Below are 22,422 nucleotides of genomic sequence, written 5' to 3'. Positions count from 1 at the left end.
CTTAATGAAAGGTGTTTCACCCCAACAATATAAACATTTCAGGTAACCCAGAGATATGTGCAGGGCCGGCTCAGAGATAGAGGAGGTGGCTAAGTTGGCATAGTTTTGGGGTGAGTCTCGAGCTGAGTAGTAGAGCCCTTAGTATTTAGGGATTTTTGGGAAATGATGTGCATATGTGTATATATTTATAGGAGGATCAGTAATACTCTAGTATTGTATATTTTGGGATATAGTTTAGATATTTATGTTTTCCGCTGCATACATGGTATGCACAGGTTACCACGACATCCACTCTAAGTCATGATGATGACAGATATTTTATATACAAGGTATCAAAGTTATGATTTATAGTTTGACGGTAAAAAAAAATGGTATGAATTTTTGGGTCGTTACAATTTGGTATCAGAGCCTAGATTGCTAGGTTCTATAGACTATAGAGTACAGCGGAAAACAATACCAAAGTATAGGAATAGATTAGGAGTTTGATGAGTCAATGTTGGGGAATTAAGAAAAGTATTTAGGGTTTTGCTCCGTGATTGGGAAGCAGGATTTCTATAGTGGTTTCTGTGTCTTTCCTGGGGTGAAAATATCAGGAAAGTCATAGTAAACTATTGTCGGGTTATGCTTCTCAATTGCTGGACTGAACCTTAAATTGAGAATAAGGATGATGGGTTAGTTGAGGGTATGAGATTTCGATTAGATAAATATGTTAGTTATGTTATAAAGATAGGGTCCTTAGACTATGTTTATCTTCTTTTCAGGATGGACCCTGGGGGTCACAGTACCCACGCCAGCGGTGATGATGGTGCCAGCCCCTCTAGTGCAGGTGATGGTGATTCAGACACTATACTGCGTAGTGTGGCTCAGCAACTTATAGCTGAGATTGCGAGGAGCTCTAGAGAGTAGGGAGGCCCATCAATAGAACAAGGTTGTACTATTGAGAAGTTTACTAAAATGAATCCTCTAACATTCTCGGGGGGAGCCGACCCTACAGTTGCTAAAAATGGCTCCCCCCTACAGTTGCTAAAAATTGGGTGCAAGAGATCAAGAAAATACTGACAGTGCTCCACTGTACAGATGAATATAGGGTTCTCTATGCTACCTATAAATTGACAGGTGAGGCCTAAAGATGGTGGACGACTATGAGATTATTGGAGGAGCAGAGACATGTATCGATGGCTATGACTTGGTGCCAATTTAAAGAAATCTTCTTTGACCGTTATCTTCCTGCCATTGTCAGAGAAGCTAAGGTAGCAGAATTTCTAAATTTGACTCAGGAAAATCTCATGGTCTAGCAATATGCGGAAAAGTTTATTGAGCTATCACGCTTTGCCCCCTATGTCGTCCCAGATGAGGTTAAAAAGGCGAGGATGTTTGAGAGGAAATTAAGGTAGGATATTTACAAGCAAGTGGCAGTCCTAAAAGTGCAGGATTTCTCCGAATTGGTGGACAGGGTTGCAATGGCAGAGGAGAGTAGCCAAAAGGATATAGGGACCCCGAGTTAGAGAAAAAGGCCCACGCCTCTAGGTTTCCAAGCAGGGTCCAACCGAGGCCCTTGGAGGGGAGATAAATATGGTAGAGCTCACAGACATAAGAGAGGAGATCATGTGTACCAAGGTGAGCAGACTCATCATGTTTTCCCTATATGCGGTAGGAGACATACAAAAGCATGTCGGTTGAGAAACAATGTTTGCTACAGATGTGGTAGACCCGGACACATAACACGAGAGTGCCATTGGCCACCAAATAGTGCACCAATCCCTAGAAAGATCTAGAGATATAATCAGGAACCCAGAGGTGGCAACCAGAAGAGGTATACATCACCGCGCGAGGATTTATGCATTGACACCGAGAGACACTGAGACTATCAGAGAAGTCGTGACAGGTATTCTTACTGTTTTACCATATAAAGTTGTTGTTTTATTTGACACAGGTGCCACACATTTTTTTGTGTCATCGGGATATACTAAATTATCTGAGGCTGACACACAAATGTTAGATGTTGAGTTGTCAGTGGCCACATTGACTGGATCAATCATGAGATGAAGGAGGGTACTTAAAAACTTTTCACTAGGTATTCAGGAGAAAGTATTACCGACCGACCTTGTGGTATTAAATATGCAGGGATTTGATGTGATATTAGGTATGGACTGGTTTACAGTTAATTATGTCAGCATTGATTGTCATAAAAAAGAAGTGATCTTCAAACCCCCAGGTGAGCAGGAATTCGTGGGATCATGTGTGCGTGCCCCGCCACAGTTAATGTCGGCTATTCAGGTGAGAAGGCTGCTTCAGGGTGGTTGTCAGGGGTATGTTGCTTATATAAAGGAAATGTCAAAGAAAGAATTGAAACAAGTTGATATTCCAATAGTTAGAGAATTCCCAAATGTTTTTCTAGAGGAATTACCTGGTATACCATTTGAAAACCAAGGTGTAGTCCCAAGAGGGGGGTGAATTGGGTTATTAAAATTTCTTTTAAATATTTTTTTGTTTAAATTCTTAATCTCTTTTAATTCTTTCAATGCATTCTTGACTTCTTGTTGATTTAGCAATCACACAAAAACTGAAGTCTTTTTATTCAATTCGCAACCACACAAGTTAAACAAAAACTTCAATCAACCAATCAAACAACCACAATGTGTTCAATCAAAATATGCTATATAATTCTTTTGGAAATTCTCAGCTTGGTTGTATGTAGCCCTGTGAAGAATGAATTTGGTCTTTCTATATGATAAACAATATAACATTCACATCTTTCCAAATTTTAGATTTCAAATAAACCTTCAGTTAATAGGTTTTGGGGTGTTGACCAATCAACGTACTCCCTTATGGTTTCCGCAAATTATTGATCAACCAACGTACTCCCTTTTGGTTTTCGCAAGTCCCAAAAAATAAATTAAACTTCGGCTTATTTAAAATCCAAACCACGTAGTTCTTATGATTAGGAAATTATAATCATCCACACAGTTAATATATTTGCTGAAATATAAAAGAGAGTAAAGGAAATAAGAAGGAGACCAAGGTTTTTACGAGGTTCGGCTTATCCCCAACCAACGTCCTTACCATAGGAAAACCACCTAAGGATTCCACTATATCTATTCCTTTCCAAGCAGAACAAACCTTTTACACTTCCCTCCTTTACAGGCAGAGATACCTCTCCAAATGAAACCCTACGCTTGGTAACAACGATCCAACAACCCTGAATCATCTACAAGACAAGAAATAGGAGAAGAGAGCTTGTGTACAAAAGACACTCTCAGATAGAGTAGGTTAGTACACCAATCAGCACTATATACTTCAAAGTAATTCAATATAAAGTAGTTGTTGCTCAATAAAATTTTATCACTGAATTTATCTTCCTTTGATTGAAGGTTCAGACTTTGAAAGCACATTTTCGGTGTGAGAATCAGCAAGAACTCAGTAGAATGTGTAGCAAGATGTTGGAAAAAATGCCTTTGAGAATTGAAAGCATGTGAGAGTCTTAGACTACTGAAGATGTTTCTAGGTATATGAAAAGTTCATGCCTTGGGGGCTATTTATAGAGTTTTCCTTGCTCCCCAAGTTGACTTGGAGTGTTTGGCCAACTTTGCAAAAGATTTGGAGCGCTATAATCAATTTTAAAAATCTTCCCATTGGTAATAAAAAAAACTTTCTTCAAGTGGCAGTCGCGTGGCACGACAAGGAAGGTGCCTATCTCAGTTCAAAATCAAAAGTTAGAACACTAGCAGTCGCTTGTCAAAACACAAGCAGGAGCCTGGGAAGACCAGGCAGGTACCTGTCCGGCACCTAGCAAGCATCTGGCACCTTTCTGTTTGCCAGTTCTTAAAAAAACAAATTGGGTAGTCGCCTGGGAGGTTTGGGCAGGCGTCTAACATTCAAAAACTTGTTTTTTTTTTTTTTTAAGATTTTGACTTTGAAAAATAACTTTAGAAAACATATTTCAAGGTCTTTAAAAAATGGTTTCTTAGATTTTGATTTGTCCTAAAGAGCTTCAACCATTTTATATAGAGTCTTACTTAAAGTACTTACATCAAGACTCTCTTATTGACTCTAAATCTTTCAGCTCTTGGAGTCTTCATACTTTTCTTTTGCTTTGAGTCCTTTCTTTGAGCTTTAAACAAACTTTGAGCTTCAATCCTTCAAGCTTTCATAAAATATGTCAATCTTTGAACTTAACATCCATTTAGCTTAAGCCACTTGTTTGCATATTTCCATTGAGCTATCTAAGTTTTGATTCCTGAAACATATCAACTTAAAAGCATATCAAATTACCTTGATTTGTTATCATCAAAATAAGAGTCGTAAGACTTGTTAGGCCAACACCACCGGATCAGGAGATTGAATACTGTGGAAATACTATCAGGATCGACACTGATATCTAAAGCACCCTACAGAATGACTCCAAATGAACTAAAAGAATTAAAAGATCAGTTGCAGGAGTTATTGGATAAAGGGTTTATTAGACCTAGCGTGTCGCCTTGGGGAGCACCAGTCTTGTTTGTAAAGAAGAAAGATGAGACTATGAAAATGTGTATTGTTTATAGATGTTAGCCTTAGTGTATTCCCAAGAGGGGGGGTGAATTGGGTATTTAAAAAGTTTGTCCCTAGGTAAACCAATCTAGCAGTAGCATTACACAAACCTAGGGTCCTTCTATTTAAGTATAAACTCAATCAAAACATGTGCTGCATATAATGAATCAAGCATACAACATACATGTGCTGAAAATAAAAGTGCGAAAAATAAATTTGCAGAAATATAAAGAACACGCACGATATGTTATTGGGGTTCGGCCAACTATGCCTACGTCCCCGCCTTGGCCACACTAGCACAAGGATTCCACTACTACTCACTTAACGGGTGGAGCGGCACTGGTTACAATCAAGTCAATTCAAGGGACTGACCTCAACCAACACGCCTTACCAAGATGGCGCACCTAGCTTTCCTAACCGAGTCTAAGTCAGTCCGGGACTATTCCACAAGGCTAGTCTCCCTCTTTAAGCCTGTGTCTGGAATACAATAAATGTGTAATACAATTTTTTCGTACACGAAAAATATGCTTCTCACACTAAGCAGATATGTACTACAATATGCACAAGTAATAATCAATCCACATCAAACACGTAAGAACTATAAGCTCAGTGGTGTATATATGTGTCTTTGTGTAAGCAACACTCAAAAAGATGTGATCACTATAATGTTCAAGAGTGTTCTAAACAATCCATATCTATGAAACGAGTTAATATCAAATCTCAATGTTCAATTAGAGTTTCAAAGATGCTTAACCAAATATTCAAACTAATTCAAAATATTTTCCTTCAATGTAATGAGCTCATGAGTAGTTTGAAAAATATTATAGCTTGTAGAAAATGTTTTTGCACAACAAAATCAAAGTTAAGGGAATCTTGCAATGACAATGCAAAAATCCCTAAGCTTGTTAGTGTATCCCAATAAAAGATTTATAATATTAAAATATATGGGATAAATCTAACTAAACTCCCCAAAATTGAATCACACAATGAAACAAGAATAGTGGGAGTATTAGTAGTATCTAACAAACACAAGAACAATCAATAAACTCTCACAATATCAAGATGTATCAAGGAAATGAATATTTGAGAGTATTTTGGGCAAAATGAGATTTTGAGATAGAGAGGATTTTTGCTAATGATTTTGGCTAACCTCATGTTAATCTTCACAAATTAACTCATATTTATAAACAAGGTAAAAAATATAACCGCTTGGGACCTATTGGGTATTATTAGGAAAGTTTAAAAACATTTAAGTACAATTAACCCTGTTTAAAAATTTTAACTGCGGTAAAAAAATTTTCCAACCTGAGAGCACCGGTCGACCGAACTTAAGGTTTGGTTGACTAGATGACAAAGTTTAGTCGACCGGGAGAAATTTGAACTGAGAGTTCGGTCGACTCAACGAAGTGTCCCAAGGGTGATTTTTCATTCTAGCATGGTTCGGTCGACCGTGTGGATTTGAACTAAGTGGTTCAGTTGACAGGGAAGTTGGCCAAACGCACGTGGGGATTCGGTCGACTAGGTGGTTGGCTTAAGCATTAAGTGCGGTCGGCCGCATGGTCAAACATTTGACCTAGAGGGAATTTGGTCGACCAGGTGACTTGAACTGGCAGGGTTCGGTTGACCGTGATATGATCAAACTATTGACCCGGTGAAGGTTCGGTCGACCAAATGCTTCTGTGCATTACAGTTTGATTGACCGAACACACTAAAAATGTGCATTTTGGTCTAGATTTAAATTAAAAGCTTCCCTTGATAGAATATGTGATAATGGGGACTTTTTTGAGTGTTAGTATAGGGACCTAGGGTCCATCTATGGTCTTGAGCTTATAGTCCTTACCATGTATGCCATGCATTCATTATTATAGACCTTTTTCCTATTTACTATTACAGACCTGAATTGAATGATAATGAAATATAATAAAAATGATCTTCAGGGTCTTTATGTTTTACTTCATGTGCAATCAGTGTATCTGCTAATATAAACCTGCACATAAATTTGAAAGCCATCAAATACAAAGAGTATTTGTCATTATCAAAACTGGGAATGACCCATAAGGTCAACAATAGAGAAATAAACAAAGTGAAAATTAAAATAAATATCCTCTTCCCAGAATTGACGATTTATTTAATCAGCTGTAGGGGACCCAGGTCTATTCCAAGATTGACCTGCGATCGGGATATCACCAAGTAAAAATTAGAGTAAAGGACATCTTGAAGACAACTTTACAAACCAGGTATGGGCACTACGAGTTCTTGGTATGTCGTTCGGTCTAACTAATGCACCTGCAATGTTTATGGATTTAATGAATCAAGTGTTCTATCATTACTTAGACCAGTTTGTCGTGATATTTATTGATGATATACTAGTTTACTCAATGAGTTTTGAGGAGCACGAGAATCATCTGAGGTTGGTTTTGCGGGTATTAAGGGAAAAGAAATTGTTCGCTAAATTTAAGAAATGTGAATTCTGGTTGAGACAAGTCACTTTCCTCGGGCATGTGATCTTTGGGGATGGCATATTTGTAGACTCAAGTAAGATAAAAGCGATGTGAATTAGGTGAGACTAGGGAATGTTCAGGAGGTCAGAAGTTTCCTAGGTCTGGCAGGGTATTACAGTCGTTTTGTGGATGACTTTTCCAGATTGTCAGGTCCACTGACATGACTCATGAGAAAAATATGAAATTTGAATGGATTGACGAGTGTGAGCATAGCTTCCAGAAGTTGAGGCAGCGACTTGTCTCTGCACCGATGTTATCTATCCTATCAGGAGAGGATGAATTTATTATATACAGTGATGCATCTTTGAGAGGACTCGGATGTGTGCTGATGCAGCACGGGAGGGTTATTGCTTACGCTTCTCGGCAGCTCAAGGAGTATGAAAAGAATTACCCAGTGCATGACTTAGAATTAGCTGTAGTGGTGTATGCTTTAAAGATCTGGTGGCATTATTTTTATGGTGGGAGATGTGAGATCTTCACTGACCATAAAAATTTGAAGTATTTATTTACCCTGAAAGAACTAAATATGAGGCAGAGAAGATGGCTAGAGCTCATTAAGGATTATGATTGCACTGTCAGCTACCATCCAAGGAAAGCAAATGTGGGGGTTGATGCTTTCAGCTGAAAATCAGTGGGAATAGCATTGTCAACAATGAGGATTTAGCATTCGATTCGGATGGATTTGAAGAGGCTCGATGTGGAGTTAGTAGAAAATGATCACCAGGTATTTATTGTCAATCTAGTGTTACAGCCTACCTTGTAGGAGAGGATTAAAGCTGCTCAGAAGAATGATGCAGAATTGGTAGATCTGATAGATAAAGTGTAGGATGGGCAGGGGGAAGAGTTCAGTATTTCATATGATGGAGCTCTAAGGTTTTGTACCAAGCTGTGCGTACCTACAGATGCTGAGATTAAGAAGGCTATTCTAGAGGAGGCTCATAGATCCCTTTACACAATTCATCCTGGCACCACAAAGATGTATTAGGATCTTCGAGAATCTTTCTAGTGGAGCAGTATGAAAAGGGAAATAATAGAGTTTGTGGAGCTATGTTTGACGTGCCAACAGGTAAAGGCTGAGCACTAGAGACCAGCATGACAGTTGCAACCACTCCATTCCAGAGTGGAAGTGGGACCATATATCTATGGATTTCATCACAGGATTACCGTCAGTGCTACATGGACAGAGCGCCATTTGGGTGGTCGTTGATCGATTAACGAAGACCGCTCATTTTCTCCTTATTAAAGTTAGCTATTCTATGAACAGACTGACATAACTATACATTCGAGATAGTTCGACCACATGGTGTGCTGGTATCTATAGTTTTAGATTGAGACCCACATTTCACGTCACGATTTTGGAGGAGCTTATAGGAAGTTTTGGGGTCTCAATTATCATTTAGCACAAATTTTCATCCTTAAACTGATGGGCAGATAGAGAAGATGATTCAAATACTTGAGGATATGCTACGAGCATGTGTGCTGGATTTCGGGGGTAGTTGGACCCAGTATATGCTGCTAGTTGAGTTTGCACATAATAACAGTTACTAGGCCAGCATTGGGATGATACCTTACGAGACATTGTATGGTAGGAGGTGTCGTTCTCCACTATACTGGGATGAAATGGGTGAAAGACAAGTTTTGGGACCAGAGTTAGTGCAGTAGGCATATGATAAAGTCTAACTTATCAAAAACAGAATCAGTGCAGCTCAGAGTCGGCAGAAAAGCTATGCAGATACTTGTCACCGGAAGTTGGAGTCTGATGTGGGAGATCAGGTATTTTTGAGAATACCACTATTGAAAGGAGTTATGAGATTTGAGAAGAAGGGTAAGCTAAGCCCTAGGTTTATTGGCCCATTTGAGATTTTTGAGAGAGTGGGACCAATTGTTTATAGGCTAGCCTTACCGCCAACTCTATCTAGGATTCATGACATATTCAATATCTCCATGTTGACTAAATATGTCCCAGACCCCTCCTACATGATCAACTACGAGGAGATAGAGCTTAGAGATACTCTAGATAGAAAAGAACATGAATTGCACGCTAAGAGAATTCCATTAGTAAAAGCTCTGTGGAGGAATCATGCAGTAGAGGAAGCATCGTGGGAGTTAGAGGAGGAAATACAATGGAAATACCCACATCTGTTCAGTGGGGATCAGTGTTAGACATAGAAGAAACATCAATAGTTCAGATGAAGTAAGTTTTGTTTTGATATCATTTATATAGTGCAAAGTAATTGATGTATAAGTTGTATTTTAGGATAAATAGTGTTTTGTTTATGGGAGAATTTTATTTTATGTATGTATGTATATTTGTAATCTCCCAGAACCCTAATTGTAACCACGGTATTCCTCCGCCATAAGTGAGGGTAATTAATAAAGTAAGTAGTGAATTTTTCCTTAGAAGATGGTATATAGCACAGATAGCAAATTTTGAGGATGAAATTTTATAAGAAGGGGAGAATGTAGAGACCCGAAAATTATAATAATTATATAATAGGGAGCAAGAAAAATTAAAAGGGGAGAAAGTAGAGTTCGTCGATGAATGCCATGGTTTCGTCGACGAGCTTTCATGTAGTGTTCGTTGACGAGTTCAGGTGTTTCATCGACGAAGAGATACTGAGAGGGAGGTATTTCATACCCATCGGTTCGCTGATAAGCTCTTCACCTTCATCGATGAACTTCCTTCTTCAGTTCGTCGACGAGTCCACATGTCTCGTTGATGAAGCCATGTGGCCAGCCACCTATAAATATGGAAAAATTAGATTTTCAGCAAAAGAATTGTTTCTTTACTATTTCTCTCTCTAAAATTCGGCCCTCTCACCTTCTCTCTTAGATTTCAGCCCCGTTTCTCCCCATTTTGAAGATCAGAAGCTACCACGTTGATCCTGGGGAGATTCTTTACAACCTAACTGTAGCAGAATTTTAGTTTGATAAGTTTGGGCACCATTCCAAAATCAGGGTAAGTAGGTTGTTTTAGGGTTTTATAGTTACTAGGCTTTTCTAAACTCAAATTTTGGGTTAGATGAAAATATACTGGTGTTTGGTTTGATTAAACTAGGATGTTGTGATTTCAGGGATTGAGTTTTCAAACACCTCAGGCATGGGTTGAGGATCTCAGCAGGTATATCCTCAGGAACTCAGGATTTTGAGTTTAGTATGCTGTGGGCGTAAGGATTGCGTTGGGTCAGGTTTCCCAGTTAGTTAGGTAGGGGAAATATGTTATGCCAGTTAAATTAGAAATTTTATCAGTAGAGCATAGTATTTAATTATGAGTTATGGAGTATGATTTGTAAATAGATTAGAGTATGAAGATTATACAGTATTATAGATTATATTTAATGAGTTTTATTTAACTGTGTGACATGAGTAGTACTGGAATATTATATAATTTTATACAAATTTACAGAATTATGATCATATAATCTTTACAGAATTATAATATACAACTTATACAACATTTTACAGGATCATGATTATACAGTATTTTACAGAACCATGATTATATAGTATTTTACAGAACCATGATTATATATAGTTTTACAGAACCATGATATATAGAAATACAGATTATATAGATTTAGAGTTAATACAACGTCATGGTAAATATAGAGAATTACAACATCATGGTAAATACAGTTTATACAGAATCATGGTAAAACATATAGATGTTATATATAAATAGTATTATATAGTATCAAACCCTGATGAAACAGAATAGTTTACAGAGCACGGTACCATAACTATACAGTATAGACAATGTGACCATACATCTCAGATAGAGTATGGTATTGTTGATTGTGCCACAGGTGTGGTAGAGGACTCCCTGACATCTGGATCAGGTGGAGCGGGTCTTTCGTGTTATAGGCATATACAGACATATGCACACAGTTAGACTAGCACTGGTAGGCCAACCAGTATTTAGTTACACCCACGGGCTGCACAACCTTGTCATGAGGGGTTAAATCATGACATACAACCATTCAGGGAAGTTTTTAGAATGATGTATATATATATATATATATATATATATATATATATATAGTATATACAGAAACAGAGATTACTTATTATAGTTAGAGGTATGATTGAATGAATAACTCAAAAATTCTATATTTAAAATGACATAGGCGTGGGTTATTGTACATACACTTTTACATGATTTCTCATTTAGAGTTTAATTAAAGATTATGTTTTGTATTAAGACTTATATGCCACACACTGCTAATAACATGTTTTTCCTTAATGAGAGGTGTCTCACCCCAGTAATATGAACATTTCAGGTAACCTAGAGAGACGTGTAGGGTCGGTTCAGGGATAGAGGAGGCGGTTGAGTTGGCATAGTTTTGGGGGTTGAGTAGTAGAGCCCTTAGTATTTCGGGATTTTTGGGAAATGATGTGCATATGTGTATATATTTATAGGAGGATCAGTAATACTTTGGTATTGTGTATTTTGGGATATGGTTTGGATATTTATGTTTTTCGTTGCATAGGTAATATACATGGTATGCAAAGGTTACCACAACATCCACTCTGGGCCGTGATGATGACAGATATTTTATATACAGGGTATCAAAGTTATGATTTATAATTTGATAGTAAAAGAAAAATGGTATGAATTTTTGGGTCGTTACAATAACTATCCCAAAATGCCCTTACGCTGTATTTGGGAGCATGAATTTTAGATTTTGGATTTGGATTTGGATTTGGATGAATTAGGACAAATTTCAATACAATTCAAATCTAATACAACTCCAAATCCAAGTGCTCCCCAAATATAAGGTTACATTTTTTTTAAAACCTTACAACAAATATTAAACTAAAACTTAAAATATTTTTCAACTCTGGACTATTTTTATAATTTTAAAATGTTTAAAAATAAAGAGTTGTGGAGGTTGCATGTACTACATGCCCATGGCTAGTTGTCATAATTAAAACTAGTCATAGACACACACTATATGTGTGTTTTTTACAAAAGTTTATATTTATTTTAAAAAAATTATTAAAAATAATTAAGAATTGAAGATTGAAGAGTGTCTAAATTTGTTTAAAAAATCAATCATAATGAATTATAAGGACATTTTAGGATAATTATAAGATTATTTTAGATAGCATTTTATAATTCAAATTGTTAAGGAGTTGATTTTTTTTTTAATATTTATATCTCCAATTATTAATTTTTTTAAAAAATAAAAAATATTTATAGAAGGATAACTTTAGCATTAAGGACTCAACACTCAATTCAATTATAATTTTGTGAACCAATTCTGAATTGAAGTTGAATCAATCACTAAATTTAAAATTTAAATTATTATTGAATCAATCACTGAATTTAAAATTTAAATTATTTTAAATATTTGTTATCTAATATGTGAATATGCGTTTTTTTTTTTTTTTGAATGTAACCTTCTTAATGTTTAGTATCATATATATTAAATAAAATTAATAAACAATTACGTAATTTGAAGTTTTTAATTTAATATAAATAATATTTATTATAATATAAAATTAAAATTAATTTAATATAAATAATATTTACTTGTTATATATTTAATTAATAATAAATAAAAATATAATTTATTATAACATAAAATTAAAATTTATTATTTTAATTTAATTACTTAGATATTGAAAATTTTTTATTATATATTTTAATTTATAAAAATAAACTTCTGAATTCAGATTAGATATGTTTTTGTGTTTCATTTTATTTAAAAAATTTAGAACTGCCACTAAAAATGCTGTCTTTATTATTGATCGGACATACCGAGGGAGAGCGTCTTTGGATTTTATCCCAAGTAAATTGCGAACAGAGATTGAAGCCCACCAACAAAACAAAAGACGTTCCCCCTCACCAGCTTTGCTTCGAACGTCTCTCCGCTCCCTCTTAAACCTCTCGCTTGCTTGCCCCCTCGCCAGACGTCGTTCGGAGCAAGTAGAAGCCAACTTGAATCGAATATGGTGGACTGCGCGTTGCCTCTAAAATCCCAGTTTATATCTTCGAAACACAAACTCAACCCACCTCCATTTCGCTTACCTCCCTCCACTCTCGTACCATTTCAAGCTTGTCGTCAATGGGCCTTGAGGGAGAAGCTGAAGATGAACAAAAAGAAGATTATCAGGTTTTTCTGCGAGCTCGAAGCTAGCGGCAAGGTCAACGGCGTTCTTTCGGGGGACTCCGACCCTCGCTTCCTCGACAGGGTAACATCTCTACGCTCTTATTCTATTATAAATTATACATTTAGCCGTACTATACACACTCAGCCTTGCTTTTTTCAGCTACCGTATGATAAATTAGTGTAAAAAGAGAATCAGCGGCCGGACTACTTGAATTGGCAATTCCAAGTTCAGTTGAGCATTCATTTGTGGTTTCATCAGTCTTAAAGTAATGATTTTACAATTTTACTGGGTTTTGGTATGTTGTGCTTCTGGATGTAGCTGCTTGAGAATGTTACGATTAACCATGATTTTATCGTGGTTGTGCTGTTTGAAATGGAGAATTGAGTAGTCAGTGTCAACCTCGTTTCCAATTTAATGAGTTTCTGAATAAAACTGCAGAGAGATTATACAGTTTCAGGGGCTCAACCCATGCAGTTCATGGTTGCCCTCTAAAATGACTTCCATGTCTTTGCTCTCCTTTGAACTAAGTGATCAGCTTCAGGATTTCCTGAGCAATGATCCCTCGGAAGGATTAAAACCTCATACATACTTTTAAGGGTCCAAGGACGTCTATGTACTCCTTTGTTGATCGCCCTGCTGCTTGCCAGTATAAACTACGACATAATGAGGAACGGTCGAAATCTGTTTGAGCTCCTCCCAGATGGCAAAGATCTTTTACAAAATTAAGGGAAACCATAAAGCTTGTACTGTTGAGTAGTGGAGGATTTATAGAAATCTATAGGTTGTTTTCTATGCAAGGAGAAAAAGAGTAGCAGTTAGTTCTTCACTGTCGATGATATCTATGTTGGCCATCCTAGATATTTTGTTACAATTTAAGGCCTAAAAAGAAGCTGCTGTTACGTCAATTTTGTCTAGGAATTTTCCCAAGTTGGATTAAGTTTTGCCAAAAATGTTCTTTGGCTTCTCTTACCTTTTACGGCTGTATGATGGGAAGGGCCAAAAGTATTTACCTTTTTCAGTTTTGAAACCTATGAAACTAAAGGGGAAAAAGGGTTGTCCATATTGGAGCAGAGTAGTTAATCTTTGCTTAATATTTACTTAAATGAGGGTGTTTGATATAGAGTGATCACCTGAAAATCAAGGTTAATGTTGGTGGAGTAATGGGATCACCATGTTTGGTTGCACTGGAATAATCCTAAGTGGCAGTGATCCTAAGCCCTTTGTAGAGGCTCTAGAGAGAACTATCCAACTCAGAGATCTTCATCCTGTTTTTGAGGATAAGGATCCAAGATCACCAGGGTAGTGATATGTTACAGGCAGCCAATTAATAAATAATGCTATCCACTCTCCTTTCTGGTCTCTTGTTAACATGCTCATTCAACTCCTTTTTGCTCCTAACCATTCTCCCCATCTTGAAAAAAAAATAAAAAACTTTCGATCTTGTGGGTTAAGGCGATGATTTTGCTCTAAGAGAATAAGGAAAAGAGGGCTAAATACATATTGCAAAAACATGGTCATTGGGGGATAGTGAGAACCAATGTGTAGGAGCAAAAATGGTAGTAATTTGACGTTGGAAGAGGAGAATTATCACTTGGACAACATCAACTAATACAACAGGCTCCAAAGAGCCTTGATGAGGATTCATGTCATGTTGAAATTAGAAAAAAATATTCAAATCCATTGCTGATCAATAAAATAAGCATACATTCCATAATGAATTATGTTGGCCCAAAGGCAACCCAAGAGGGGGAGGGGTGAATTAGGTTTAAAGAAATTAAAGTGCTTGATAAAAAAATTTTAAATCTAATACAACAATCGATCAAAACACACAATACAAAAGAAATTAAATCAAAGAGAAGGGAAGAGGGATTTCCAAACTATTTTTATAGTTGTTTAGCCACCGGCCTACGTCCACTCTCTCAAGACCAACCGTCTTGAGGTTCCACTAATTTCCCTTGCTTTAACGGTGGCAAGGACACCAATTACACCCCTTGTTTTTCATGGAGATAGGGAAACAAAAACACCTTGCTTTGATGGAGGCAATATTTACAAGGGAGCTTACAAATCAAATATCCTCACAAGGAAAGATTTACAACTTAAGGCTTAAGAAAAACTCTCAAAAAACAATCAAATAAAGCTCAAGAATTTTCTAAACTATCTCCCAAGGATGAGCAAAATAAAGCACAAAGTGAGAATAAGAGAGAATTGATGCTAGAACACTTGGTTATTCAGTATGTGTATGTTTTTTAATGTTCTGAAGGCTTAGGAGGGCATACATATAGAGTTCAGATGAAAACTAGCCGTTTTCTGCCCGTTGGAGCCTTTCTAGCTTTCAAACCAGTTGACTTCAATTGATCGCTTACTAGCCATTAGAGACCAGAAGAAGACTGTCACAGGCAAAACTTGCTAGACCGGTCAACCACCTTCAGGGGCCAGTCGATCTGCCCTGGCACAAGGCTGGGGTTCAGGCTTCCATTTGTTCTCCTTTTTTCAGTTAAGGTCCATTAGTGCTATGCCTTCTGTTTTTTCATGATTTTACAAGTTAAAGTACATTACAAATGAGTAAATAAAAGTAGAAATGAATCAATTAAAGTCTTCAAATACTTCTCTCAATTTCTTCAGCATCTTCTACTTCAATGGCTTTAATCCTGTAGAACACAACTTAAGCACAAAGCCATTAGTTCATAAATGTTTGTTATCATCGAAACAAGGTTAATGAAACGTTGGGGCTAACAAATAATGGCATAAAAAGGACTAGAGTTGCACTGTGCCAAATAAAATGAAGATAAGAAATCCAAAAGACTGCATGAATGGGCAACAAATAAAAATAATACAATAACAAGACTAAATTGAGAAAGAAAATGATCATAAGGAGGGTGAACAAAGGTTGAGGAGAATACCCAATAAGGGTGCCCAACGAGATTGTGGGAAGAACTGTGGATGTCATACAAGTTTTTCTGATAAATAAATAATCATACTGATTGCAGAACCAGAAAGGTTCAACCTAAGAAGCACTGACACTCCTGGAAGCCTTGAGTATTAGTATCTGACACATTTTGGTCAATGACACCTGCCTAATATGCCTGATACATGTTTAACACATGTCAGAAATCAATTCAATTGTTGGACACATTTTTGAGACATGCCTGGCACATTGGCTCATGACTTGGACATGTACAGAACATGTCTTGACATAAAATGCTGCATTTTTCCCATTTAAATCTGTCATTTAGAGCAAAGTTTCCCAAAAATTGAAAGGGTTGAGAGACACACATGCTTCGAGGTTGAGCCCTAGCGCTGTTGCTGCCTTGCACTGCTGGGCTTCCCGGGCTTTCCTTGCACTGCGAGAGCAGCAATGAAAAGAGGTGTCACCAGAGCAACGACTGACCAGAGGATTGAAAGTGAGTCGCTGACTCATTAGAGAAAGATTTCCCTTGGTTCTTTGGTTCGAGCCGATTGGTATGAGCTTCTCTCTTCTCCATCCCTCCTTTCCTGCCTCCCCCCCTCTCTCTCTCTCTTCCTATAAACAGTAACCAACCATTATATACCCCGTTTGTCTTTTTTCTTTTATTTATTAAGTTCTTGACCACCTATCGCTCACAAACAGTTTGTGTGACGGAGCCTTTCGGCTCTCTACCTGACTGGCCCTCTCCATCTTCCCTTTTTTTTTGCCAGTTTTCTATGAAAAAAAAAATTGATGGGCAGAACATGATGGCTCATAACTGATGAGTGATGGACTGATGAGCTTGATGGCTCGCTGCCAGTCAGCTCAGAGATCTCTTACTTCTATTTTGAGATAATCTGATTATATTAAATTATTAATTAATTGTAGAATGAGTATGAATGATGCCTATATTTCGTTCTAAATTAAAATTACTTCAATATTTGTCATCTGAAAATAAAAAAAACATGCTTGAATATATATATTTTATATTAATTAATTAACGTATTACTGTCATGTCATATACTAATATTTTCAAAATTTCCATACTGCCGTGTTGGTACCTGCATCTTATGTCAGTGTCAGTGCTTCTTAGGGCTCAACCTTGGAAAGTGACAACTTAGCACTTGGGGTCATGGTGGCATTGGCATTGGCAATCAACCTTCACACTTAGCAAGTGGATGGCACATGGTTGGACTACATGATAGGATAATAGGGGATGGGACAAGGGGAACATCAAGAAGAATGGTAGGTGTTGATGATGCAATGACCTCAGAACAATGGTCTTTAAGTGAAATTTCATTGTCAAACGATGTGAATAGGAGTGAAGTCAATAAGAACGAAGGGTGTAGGTGGCATATCAAGGATAAGGGAGCAAGATGGTGAAAGTGAGAGGAGGGATAAAATTAAGTGCACAAGCCTTGGATATAAGGCATATCCAATTCCTTCATAGCATTGTTAGAATCTTATGATTCATGATTCAATTCATACGATTCATATCAATCCCACACCAAATCGACTCAAATCTTACGAGCGAATCTAAAGACAATTGAATCATAGAAAATCTATTGATTCACCTTGTGAATCTATTGAATTGATCCGAATCTATTGATTCACACGATTCTGGACCTATAGCTATCATATCTTGGCAAACTTGACTAGTTTTAAATCCCCCCAAAAAGGAAAACATTTCCTTCTTTTTTATTGCTTTTGTTTTTACATGGTTACATTCCATTCCTTGTATACATCAAATTTGTGCTTAGAGAAGGAAAAAAAATAAAACTTTAGATCTTATGCTGCCTTCACAAAACTATTCTTCACTTTATAACGAGTATAGTGTTTTGTCATTGAGAAGAGGGGTAGAACACTCACCAGCTAAGGTGGTACTCATATTTCACTGCGTTGTTAAGATTCAAAAGTTAGTTTTATAGTAGTTTGTTCAATTATTATAATTTTTTTAGCTTATTTATTTTTTTCATTTTTTAAGTCAATAAAGAATATGCATGAAATATATATATTTTTTAAATTGTTGATAAACACTGACGTTTAAATTTTTATATATTTTATTTTATTGTTTATTGATTCCTTCCCTTAAACAAGATAAGGTTCATTATTTTAATTTCTCTTATCATTTGTTTAAGGAAAGCATACGCATGGTATTTTTATTGTCAAAATTAAATGTATTTGATCTTTTTTTTTGTTGTTTGTATATCAAAACATGTATGTCATTTATAATTGAATTTGGAAATGTGTACTCGATCTTACGATTTGATTCTATAGATTCTCGATTCCGACAAATGGAATTTCGATTCACAATTTGAGTCTCAATTTGACAACTAGGCTTCATAGCAAAAGCTTTGATAAAGGCTGCTTCAAGGGTCCTAGGCTAAAATATGTTGACTTGTCTTTTGATGTCCAAAACCCATGAATAAAATAATAGGTTTCATTCCTTGCGTCCTTAGATAAACTACACAAGCTCATATACTTTTGAAACACCTCAAAATAATCAATTACCCCAGAATTTTCTTTTGTGATTTCCTAAAATAATTGCCACCAAATGTCTTTACAAAGCTTAGGAGCATATATATATATATATATATATATATATATATATATTTTAAAAAGATGTTTCATGTGCGTCCTCGTGGTAATAGGCTACCAATCAAAAAAGTCGAAGTTGTGTTAATTGTTTGCCAATACTATTTAGTAGGGCCAATGAGTTTGGATTGAACCATATGAAAACATAGGTTGTTTGACAGTGAAAATAGTTAAAATGTTAACCTAAGTCTGTCACCAATTTAAGAAGAGAAGAGTAATTAAATTACCATAGAAGGAAAAGAGATCATCAAATTAGTAAAAGGGAACAGGAAGAGAACTAGAATAATTTTCAAAATATCAATCTTAAGACTAGTAAAGTGTCAATGTTGAGACCAGTAGAGGTAATCAACCGATCAATCATGCAAACAAACAATATTTGTTCATGGTGATACTGAAACCATGCAAATAAAGAACACAGTTTTTTTTATGGGTGGAGTGAAGGGGATTCAAGAGAATGTCTAAGGAACAAACAAGTGAACAGACAAGGTTGTGTAAATCAAGAAGTTTAATTGGACTTCATGCATGTGATTGTATGATCCACCGACAAGAATGGAGATCTAATTTCAAGTATGAAGAGCACCTCACAAGATGACTTGGAGTGAATGGTTGTTGTAGGTGGGTCCATGTTTTTTTTTATTGATAATCCCCCCCCCCCCCCCCCCGGAAAAGAAAAAAGAATAAAATAATAAAAATGAAAATAGTAAAATAATATTTTAAAAAGAAAAAACCTAACTAGCAAGTCACATAAGGAACCCTCTGTTTAAGCCCTTGCTCTCATAGTTCACCGAGCACTATAAGATTGCTAATTCACTCTGTCCCTTCAATTTCTTATTTTCTCCATCCAAGCAAACCTCATTATCTCCAGGTCTGAATTACCACAGAATCATCTCATCCATTAATTGTTAAGCTTCCAAGTCTTTCTAATAAACCTGAACAATTGGAGCGGGCAGAATCCTTTTCTTACACTATTGCTCCTTACTCAAGCCATCCTCTATAATAAAAGTAACCCTCTTAACCTTCCATTGGAGAAGTAGCCACATATGATAAATCCCCAAGTAAATTAGATGATTTTGAATTGTAAATGCACTGATCTCGAATCTTATCCAAAAGAAAACCACCCTCTTTTGCAAAGTCACTAATATCATCACTATCATTATTTGGCACATCACCCCATTTCTCCTTTTCCTTTCCCTTGATTCTCTTCTTATTTTTATCTTCCTTTTGAATGTTCTGGGACTTCATGACACATGAAGTGCTTTCAACATTGTTTATTACATTTTTTCTAGTTTACTTAGAAGAATTAACTTCCTTGTCAACCCGACAAACATACATTCTTGAAATTCCTTCCTTTACAAGCAGAATTGTCCCCCTCATCAGTAGCTAAGCTCTGTTTGTTATCTGTATCACCTTCGTGAACCTTAGTGCAAGTACTACTTAATCATGCCCTCATCCTGGCAGCAACCCTCTTAAGCCAAAAGCATAGGATCACTAGTTGATTTTTCGAGACTAACTGAGTTGCCACTATCCTTGGTTGGAGGTTGCCCTGCTTGATTCACCCTACTAATCCCCTTGTGTTCCGCAGTCAAAGGCTTGAAAGCCCTTTCTTGCAATAATGCATTAAATCTATTCTAAGTAAGGGGAAAACCCATCTCCGTATGAGAATTAACTGTATTGGGCTTTATAGTGGGTTCATCGTCTCTTTGTGATAATTAAAATTTTGGGCCTAGCCAGGAAACCCAATAAAACATTCAAGAGACTACTGGATTTTATTCAAGTTCCATTAGGCTGGAAGCTGGGCTAGATCACCTCTAAAAACTTTGTGCGTCTAGCCCATTTACACAAGTCCAAGACCTCAAATCGTAGGCGACCCAAAATTCAGTCCAAATACAAATTGATGGTCAAGCAACACAACGCAACCCAATCCATCCAACCTTCATTGCATTCTCATCCCCTAACAAAACCCTTGCCGCCTCTGCCATCAAAGTTTTAGCTTTCGTATGGAGATGTTTTATCAATGACGGATGATCAAACTGTTGCTGCACCTGCATTTGCTGCATCATGTAACGACATTTATCACAGGTCTTGTTCTTCTCTGCGGAGACCACCTGGTTCCAAGAACGACCATCCCTCTGTAAATCTTTGCCACCAAACATCCTTTTCATTTGGGAAAAACCGAGCTGCGCCACAGAATTCTTGCAGGAATTTTCCCCATCCATCCCCTTTTGCTCCTCCAGGAACAAACACTAAAAACCATCTTCCTTTCCACCCCAAACCTATCTCCAAGAACTTCTTGAGTTTTGTTGGTCGAATCAACAATCAATACCTCACACTACCAAATCTAGTGCTTCAAAAACCCATTCCTTGCAAAAATTTGAAGCCAAACTATTGGAAAACCATTTCCTTGCTTTCACAAAAAGCCTCACCTATTGATTTTGCTTGATTATGCTTGAGAACAAACAAAAAAATCTCCCTTGCCCACTTTCTCTAGTATTAGATTGAAGGTTTTCCCTTCGATCTAAATGGATTGATAGCAATCCCCTCCTTTCATGTTTTATGGCACCCATGATGCCAAGGAAAAGTAACAAGAGAAAAGAGAGAAGAGAACAACGAAATTTTAAGCATACCTGGTGGGTCCATGGTTTTAAAAATTGACTATTACCGTTACTGTTACATAATGCCATTACTTAATGGTATAAGTGGCTTCCCATGCTGTTATGGGATGACATCTCATGGTGTCTTGATTCAAATCTGTATCTTCAGATAGGGTGTCATAACGACTGTCATGGCCCATTACACACTGTTAATGTTTCTATAGGCTATCATACTTTTGCCTTGAAACTAGTTGCAAATTGCTTTAGCAAGTTTTTAAAATAACTTAGTACTTTTTAAAAACATTTGAAGCTTTATTTAACGGAATTTATAAACCATATTTATTATATTTACTATAAAATATTCATGAATCTAACTCAAATTAATTGAAGATAATCACATTGTCTATTATGTAGGAGAGTAAAAATCATATTTAAGAAGTTTTTTCTCTTGCAAATTAGAAACTATATTTGCAACATACATCTACTTTCTTCAATTGCTAAAAAAAAAAAAAAATCTGATCAAATCTTAAATTTGAAGCGAGGTAGTCTTTAGCATTTGCTCTGTACGCATTTCTTTGATTAGATGCTTATGCTTTTATGTGATTATGCCATGAAATATGAAATACAAATTCCTTTGTTTATGTTTCATTATTTTGTGATTTCTTAGTTTATATTAAATTATACTCAATAAAATGATTACTGGCAAAAGCTACAAGGATTTTCTCCCTTTAGTGACAAAGGAACCAATATAACATTCAATGTATTTAGCATATACTATGTGTAACTTGATTTAAAATTTTAGTCATAAATTAATGATCACTTAAGACATCAGTATGCAGTATTTTGGAGTCAAAACATGTGAGTCTACAAGTTTTAACAAGTTTGGTAATCTCATAAACGAATTCACAAACACAGTGTCTGTTATGCATTATGCATAGCATTCCAAATGACTGACTGCTACACCGTGACTTTTATAGTTAGCGGTCCACCGCCATTTTTTAAAACTATGGATGGGCCTGCAAAAAGAAGTCTTGATAGCATTTATGAATTTTTTGGGTTCATTTTGATATGTTAATTATTGTGGATATTTTTAATTTTGGGCTTTTTTTAGTCGCTAGGGTGTCTAATTTGCCAATAGATATAG

General features: G+C 36.3%; 1 protein-coding gene across 4 annotated transcripts in view; it reads left to right on the top strand.

Moving 5' to 3' along the window:
- Window positions 1–12,806: 12,806 nt before the first annotated feature.
- LOC131144877 (DNA repair protein recA homolog 1, chloroplastic) overlaps window positions 12,807–22,422 on the top strand; it is a 62,920-nt gene continuing 53,304 nt past the window's right edge. For 3 of the 4 annotated variants that reach the window (XM_058093802.1, XM_058093801.1, XM_058093803.1), the window contains exon 1: window positions 12,807–13,229. In XM_058093802.1, the coding sequence (XP_057949785.1) occupies window positions 12,987–13,229 (243 nt within the window). In that variant the 5' untranslated portion in view covers window positions 12,807–12,986. The remainder of the gene's footprint in view (window positions 13,230–22,422) is intronic. The other variant, XM_058093805.1, reaches the window with a different exon arrangement.

The sequence above is a fragment of the Malania oleifera genome, chromosome 12, assembly GCF_029873635.1.
Source record: "Malania oleifera isolate guangnan ecotype guangnan chromosome 12, ASM2987363v1, whole genome shotgun sequence".
NCBI classification, from domain to species: Eukaryota; Viridiplantae; Streptophyta; class Magnoliopsida; order Santalales; family Ximeniaceae; genus Malania; species Malania oleifera.
Note: the sequence above shows the minus strand (reverse complement) of the source record. Positions and strands in the feature narration are given on the sequence as shown.